The sequence below is a fragment of the Phaseolus vulgaris genome, chromosome 9, assembly GCF_051622355.1.
Source record: "Phaseolus vulgaris cultivar YP4 chromosome 9, ASM5162235v1, whole genome shotgun sequence".
NCBI lineage: Eukaryota > Viridiplantae > Streptophyta > Magnoliopsida > Fabales > Fabaceae > Phaseolus > Phaseolus vulgaris.
In genome coordinates, this window is record NC_143506.1 from 12,953,124 (window position 1) to 12,960,660 (window position 7,537).

Here is a 7,537-nt window from a genome sequence, read left to right on the forward strand (position 1 = left end):
TAATAAAATTTACATAATAATACTCTATAAATGTGTATTCATTTTATCAGATAAAATTTTAGCATTTATTGTACAAAACGAGTATTTATATAATTAATTTTTTTGATAAAATACCAATGTTGGTTCGGTCAACCAAATAGACAATGAATAATTCAAAACAATACCATAGTTAAAAAAATTATAATAAAATATTTGAAAATAATCTAAAATCACTTTTATCTTCTCTAACTAGTAGAAATTTCATTTCATAAATAAAGACAATGAGATAAAAAGTAAAAAAAAAAATAGTTTATATGAATAAAGATAAAAGAAAAAATAAAACGAATGAGAAAGATTTTTTATTAAAAGCAAAAAGCAGTCTATAAAATGGAAAGGATTAAAAGAGAAAATATTAAAATATTTAGTTAAAAAATGAGTAAAAGAATCTCAATATGGGTGTAAAAAAGGAATTTAAATATGCAAATTATATATTTTAATTTGTAATATAGAATTGATTTTCAATGTTAAATTAGTAATCGATAACTAAAATTGTACTTTATCCAAAACCTGGTGCACTTTTTTTACTTCAAAGGAATTAAATCTCAAATAAAGAACGAGACTTTGTGATATAGCATAAGAGAAAAAGGAAACTCACTACTACTGCTACCCTTTTATATGATTTACCTGTTTTTAAAGTGCAAATAGATAATACCGACGCAACTCAAAATTCCAAAGCTAATGATAGACCGAACATACTGCTGAAAGCCAAATGGCTAATATTTCTACTTGCCAAGTACATGAAGCATTACGGCATTCTGTGCATGCATTCGGTTCTCAGCTTGCTGGAAGACTATTGAATTTGGAGCTTCAATAACTTCGTCGGTCACCTCCACCCCTCTTTCCGCTGGTAGGCAATGCATGAAAAATGCCTTTGAACCAGCCATTTCCATCAGATCTTTGTTTATCTGCAAAACGCAATTGCCATCTCATGTCAACAGTAACAAAACAAAAGTAAAGCCGTAAATAATATAGCACATATTATATATCAAACTTTTAAAATTGAACCGGTGATGGGAGTAATTCAAGATTCAACGCTTTAACATTAGAATAATTTTTAATGTAAAATATTAAACATTAAAAATAAATAAAAATTAGAAACAAAATAAATATAATTAATAAAACTGTTGATCACCGTAATATTGACTTTTTCCTACAAACCAAAGTGAACCAGTTATGCCCGGGTTTACCCAATTGTGAACAGGTTTAACCAGAGTTTTACACAGGTTCTTTACAAGACCGGTTTTCAAAATTATAATGAGCTGGTTTGGTCCAGTTTCCAGTTTGACCAAGCTGGTATAAGTCCAATTCTGACAGCATTCCAACATAACATAATCGCTGTAAATAATAAAATATTTATTTTTAACTGAATTTCTGCCCTATCCATTTGATTTGGTGGCTGAAAGAAAATAATGTAGGAAATATCATGTAAAGTACCTGAAATTCTTTAAACACTTGGCGCCTGTGTTCAGCTTCTTCCTTTTGCCCCATGCTGGCCCAGACATCTGAATACACAACATCAGCTCCTTTAACAGCTTCTTTGGGGTCATTAGTTATCTCAATCTTGCTGATTCCAGCTTTCCTTGCCTTCTCAACTGTTTTTGCATCAGGTTCAAATCCTTTCGGACAAGCACAAACAAAGTGAAATGGAATCACAGATGCCATCAACAACCATGAATGAACAATATTATTTCCATCTCCAACGTAGACAACCTGACATGTGTATTGCAGAATATGGTCAGAGAACTATTGCCTAGCCAATGCCACCAAGAATTAGGAAGAAGCAAATTCTCAAGAACAAGTAACATAACCTGACCTTGGTACCTTCAAACCGACCAATGTGCTCAATCATAGTAAGGGCATCAGCCATTATCTGGCAGGGATGGTTGTAGTCCGTCAACCCATTGACGACTGGCACAGTTGCATATTTTGCAAGATCAAGTATGTCCTACAATTGTTTACACAAAAACAGAAAGGGTAAAGCAAAACTGCCCAGTTTATTTCACAGAATGATTGATCACAATCTTCGCAGCAGATAAATATTCTTCCCAACCCAACAACATCACAAAGCCCACAATTGCAAAGCAGCTTCTTTCGTTGTGAACTATGCTTGATAAAAGTGTAAGAGACATGAAAATTAGTGAAAAAAATACTCCTGTTAGATACTGTTAATTCATCTCAAGATCTTCTGTTAGCATTCCATGTAACAACACTAGACATTACCAATGGCACAGGACACAAATAGTAGAGGCAGATATCATTCTTCAGTAAGCATCTTACAAGTATCATAGCTTCCATAACTTATTTTCTCGTTCGAATTATTGAACTGGTGGCAACAATTATTAGGAATTCTTGTGTACCACAAGCAATGGCAATGATCCTGACAGGGATTTATAATCATGCTTTTTCTTTGCAATTTTATGCATTACAACAAATCCCAGTGGAGTTCAAGGATTAATAATATCATAAATCCACCGGATGAATTACTCTATCCCAAAAGTCAGCATAGACTACTCTATTAATGCAACTAACAGCATCTGAGTACAAGGTATAGCTTCTCCTTTTTCTTTCCCACCTGTTTATGAATTGGAATTAACATAATTCATCCAAATTAAGTTTATTGACTTCGTCAATGTTGGTTTTGAAATCAGATGAACATTGCGAACACCCACGTCCAATCCCTAAGAAAGACGGATCACCTTCATTCTACCACTTCATGCAGGTCCAGTTGAATATTTAATTTGTGAATTCAGAAAATAGGAAAAACTAGCCACAAACAGAATGAAACATAAGTAACTCGGTTACAAGTCACGAGCATACCTGATGAGCAAAAACACGAGCCATAATGATGTCATTATAGCGACACAGAACACGAGCAACGTCACGAGTCTCCTCTCGCTTGCCCATTTGGATATCATTAGGTCCTAAGTATATGGCATGCCCACCTAACAATGAAAAGCCAGTCTCAAACGAAACCCTTGTTCTCATGGAAGGCTTTGTAAATATCATCGACATGGTCTTCCCCTCAAAAGGTCGAAAGGACCTGTCCCCTGACTTCAGCAACGCCTTCACCTCAATGGCCCGATCCAACATCTTCAAAATAGTGTCCTTATCAAAATCATCTATGTGAAGAAAATCTTTCAGCGCAACTTTCTCTGCAAAACAGAAGAATCGAAGTGAGAAGTCAGTAACCTGCTAGCCACTTCTCAAAACCACAAACAGAAGATGAAAATCAGTGTCCACCATCAACATGTCCTTATAAATGTCATGCAACACATCAACATTTCTTAAACCCTAATTCGATGCAAATTGAATGTGAAATGAGAATTAGATGATGTGGAGGTTGAAAAGTGCAGATTGAGTGAGAATGTGAAAGCGATGGGAATCGGAAATGGAAAAGGAAGGGTAGAATGGACTTACGAGTGACGGCGGGAGAGGCGACGCACGATATTCGGCGGCGGAATGAAACGGAGGCGGCGGGAAAAGGAGCGCGATGACGGAGATTGTGACCGGAGAGGTAGGGTTTGTCTGATGCGACAGTACGGTAACACTGACAAGGGATCACAGCCATTTTCTGCTACTTCCTAGGCTTACCAAACACACTGCTAATTCTCTTTACTTTCACTCCAGTTTCTTTTCTACCTTTATATATGAGTAACTATAAATATTTTTTCCCTTTTTTTTTCATATCACTTACTATTTACCAATATAATAAAACAAGTTCGCATAATTATGATTTAATAATTTTCTCCTTCCATACTCATAAGAGAGATAAATAATAAACAAAAAATTAAATAGAAATTTATATAAAATAAAATTAATACATGCTTAAGTTAATCTTAGGATTTTTAAAACAATATGATAGAGTTTGTACAATTTTTTTATATTAAGATCATTTTGTTTTAAGTAAAAAAAATTCTTCTAAGTATTTTGGAGTAGAAAACAGATTTATAAAAATTCTATTGAATCTATATAAAAAAAATAATGAGTTTTCTTGTATTATCTACTTTTATAATATCGTCTTATTATATTTACCTTTGATTTAATTTTACATATTTTAACTTAGACATTCAACAAATTACGTTCCGTTTATTAGCAATGATAAAATAAAACTCTAAAAAAAATAGACATTGAAAATCCAAAAACTAAACTGTTAAAAACACAAATAGCAATATTATTACTAAAATTGGAATGAAATATTAAAAAAAATATTTTATGTTCCTATTAGGAAGATGAGACCCAGAAAACTATTGAAGTTTTCTTCTCCTTTCTTCGGTCGGTCAGGTGACTGGGTGATGGGCTAGGATTCTTCTCGTCCTCCTGCTACTCCTTCGGCACTCGGTCTCGGGTGAACACTGGATGACGGGGTACCTGAGAAGGCAGGTGAACAGTAATAAATGACATACCTTACTCATTGGGATGCGTGTTATTTATATTATTCTAATGGGCCTACCTTGTTCGGTCCGTTTATCGAGGTGGATACCGCTTGGAGTTGCATTACCTAATTCTTAATGATGGATTAACTTTACTGATCTTGGTTTGAACGTTAATGGTGGCAGGGGTCGGCCATCGACCAAGTTAACATGATATGTGTCGGCCCTCAGCCAAGTTCCCATGGTCTTGGCCGTCTTCGACTAGGCCTTCTGAGGTCTCGACCAGGTAGGCAGTCGGCCTCGTCGTCTCGGTCAGGTCTCTCAAGTCTCGGTCGGCTTTCCTTTGATTTCGGTCAGGTTGACCTGATCTCGGACAGGGAGAACAGGGATCGGCCTCGTCATACCGGTACATTTTAAAAGTTAATTTAAAAGTAAAATAATTTAATATTCTAATATTAATAAGTAACGTGTACTAAAGTTCTAAATATGATAATAACCACACCCGTTAATAAACTAATGTAAAAGAGTAGTCTTACAAATTTTAATCAAACCTAACTATTATGTAAGATGAACTTATCGCGTACTCTCCACTATTTTTTTTATACGATACAGTTTGACATATTCTTCGTAATAAGAGTAAATAAAATAATTCCATATTTTGTGAAGAAACTGATTACAAATTGGTTCACATAATTGGTTATAGAAATACACATTAAGATTATTATAGTTTTTCCGATGAATCCTAAATTCTAGTCATTTTGTAAAGCTTCGATTTGCATCACGTTTAACAGTGGAGTCAACTCAACGTTTATCTAAAGGCAATGTACCCCGTACTACCAAAAACTACCCCAAATGCGTTATTATACCCTTAAATTCATTGAAAGGTACTTTTTCATAACACATTTTATGAATTCCGGATTTACCATTGCAGAAATTATAAAAAAAAAATGTGTTTTGAAAAGATATTCTGGAATGCTTTTTTGTCTTCTGAATTTCTAAGTCCAGAAACACATTTTCTTATAGAACCTCTATTTCAAAAACATTTTTTTTTACGAAACCCCAATTCCAGAATCACTGAAAATTATCAAGAATAATTTTGGTATTTCAAAAAATATAGGGGTGCAGGAAAAAAATGTAAAAGTACAGTAAGAAATATCCTTAATTTAAATATAATGGGCCTGGTTTCAATGGGCCTGGTTCAAATGGGCCGATCCATTTCTTAAACCGCAGGCGTAAAGTTGGGTTTGGGTAATGGTGTCCTAGAATATGCCAACTTAGAAATTAACCAAGCAAAATTCTTCTTGCACCTCCCTAGTTTTTTCTGGCACTCTCATATTTTGAAAAAATACCTCATATTTTAAAAAATATGAAAATTTTTATTCCAAATTTTAAAATTCAAAAACAAATTTTATATCTCGAAATTTATAATTTAAAATACAAAATTTTGTATTCTTAATTATAAAATTTTAAATAAAATTTATATTTTGAATTGTATAATTTGAAATACAAATTTCTAAAATTCAGAATATATAAAATTAAAAATATAATTTTTGTATTCTAAATTATAAAATTTAAAATACAGATTTTTATACTTAAACGGTGAGGGTAAAGATTTGTTGTGGGCGTGGTACGAAATGTGGGAGGTGTTGTGACTTTAACATTGGAATTGAAGCTAATGTGGTGGTGGCACCGGAGATGAGAAGTTACGGCTATGGAAGTTGAAGGTGGTGCTCAATAAAGAAAGGTAAAAAAGTATAATTTTACTTATATGAAGGTAAAAAGTAAGGTATGGAGGTAGTGAAGAAATTGCCCCTAATTAATCTCTTAAGATATTTTTACCCAAAAAAGGTTCCAAATTAAGACATGCCTTTTCACAAAATCCAGGCATGTGATGTGGTGGACCTGAACATCTTTTATAGTATATGTAGAGTACTATGAACATGTTTGTATTTAATAATGGTTCTTGAGTGTTAGCCCCTCCTTAGGAATAGAATTAGTCGGTGCCCTTATTGTGGGACATTAGCCCTCCTTAACCATCATCACATCTTTGTCATCCCATTTATAAGTTAGGTTTGGAGACTTAAGTTCTTAGTTGTTTCTTAAAATACTCGATTCAAGTGTCGAAAATTACGGAAATTAGACTTCTAAACGTGGTTTTACTATTTTCAAATTTTGTTTTTCATCTTCTAATTCAATGAAGCCTTGTTTAAATTATTATGAAAATAGAGTAAAAATATATTATTGTCAAAGACAGTTACAGGTTTTACACAGTGGGAACTTTCTGTTTTGTGGAGGATTGCAGTGAAATTGTATAATATCTTACCTATTGTTGTCTTTACAATGAACAATTTATTCAACTTATGACACACTATTAGTATCATCTCGTTGATGGTAATAATATTATTTGATAAGTGTCGAATTTGAATTTTGAATGTGTAAAGTGATATCAGTTTACTTCTTGAAAAATATTATTTATTTCAATTCTTAAATATGTAAAAGTTTTATCATTATATATGTTTATTTATTTTATGTTATTTTGTTATTAAACCCGACAATATAATTTAACCTTGTCTGAATAATTTGATATCCTAATCTTATTAAATTTAATCAAAACAAAAATTGAGTTAGATTTTATTTATGAGTGAGGCAAACCTATCTAAATTTAATTTAACCCAATATTATATTTAATTTATTCTAATTTTTTATACGTTGGGCAGAGAGAGATTTTGCGTTAAACTCAAGACTTAATATAACCAAATTATTTAATAATAAAAATAACATAATTATGTTTCAGTTTACTCAATGATTTTATTAACTAAATATATATTTTAAAAGTATTAAATAATTAGTTATTTAATAACAGATAAAATTTGAGAAAAAAAGGGGAAACAGTAGGTGGAAGTTTGTCCGGTTAACTGGAGACACCAGATCCAGGAAAACCTTGGTAGGGTTCTATCTTATCCCATCCTATGTATAATCTATGTTTTTCTTATTTCTTTTATTTTTCCAAAATCACAAATCCACAACCACAATAAAAACGCACCCTAAAAAAACATAAACAATTCAATGTATGGTCGTTTAAATAATTTAACTTTATGGGTATTCCAATAATAAAATTTAAGTTTATG

At 32.3% G+C, this 7,537-nt stretch overlaps 1 protein-coding gene across 1 annotated transcript; it reads right to left on the reverse strand.

Annotated features, from left to right (window-relative positions):
• Positions 1-608: 608 nt before the first annotated feature.
• On the reverse strand, positions 609-3,670 carry OTC (ornithine carbamoyltransferase). The gene is made up of 5 exons (XM_068625515.1): positions 3,457-3,670; positions 2,857-3,191; positions 1,853-1,984; positions 1,474-1,749; positions 609-944 (listed from the first exon to the last, which is right to left on the reverse strand). The coding sequence occupies exons 1-5, from the start codon at positions 3,605-3,607 to the stop codon at positions 762-764; spliced, it is 1,077 nt and encodes a 358-aa protein (XP_068481616.1). The 5' UTR covers positions 3,608-3,670; the 3' UTR covers positions 609-761.
• Positions 3,671-7,537: the final 3,867 nt, after the last annotated feature.

Coding starts and splice junctions, on each gene's coding strand:
- OTC (XM_068625515.1), bottom strand. CDS start 3,607: ATGGCTGTGATCCCTTGTCAGTGTTACCGTACTGTCGCATCAGACAAA. Junction 1,750..1,852: donor GTCGGTTTGAAGGTACCAAG/GTCAGGTTATGT, acceptor TACACATGTCAG/GTTGTCTACGTTGGAGATGG. Junction 945..1,473: donor AAGTGTTTAAAGAATTTCAG/GTACTTTACATG, acceptor TGCGTTTTGCAG/ATAAACAAAGATCTGATGGA.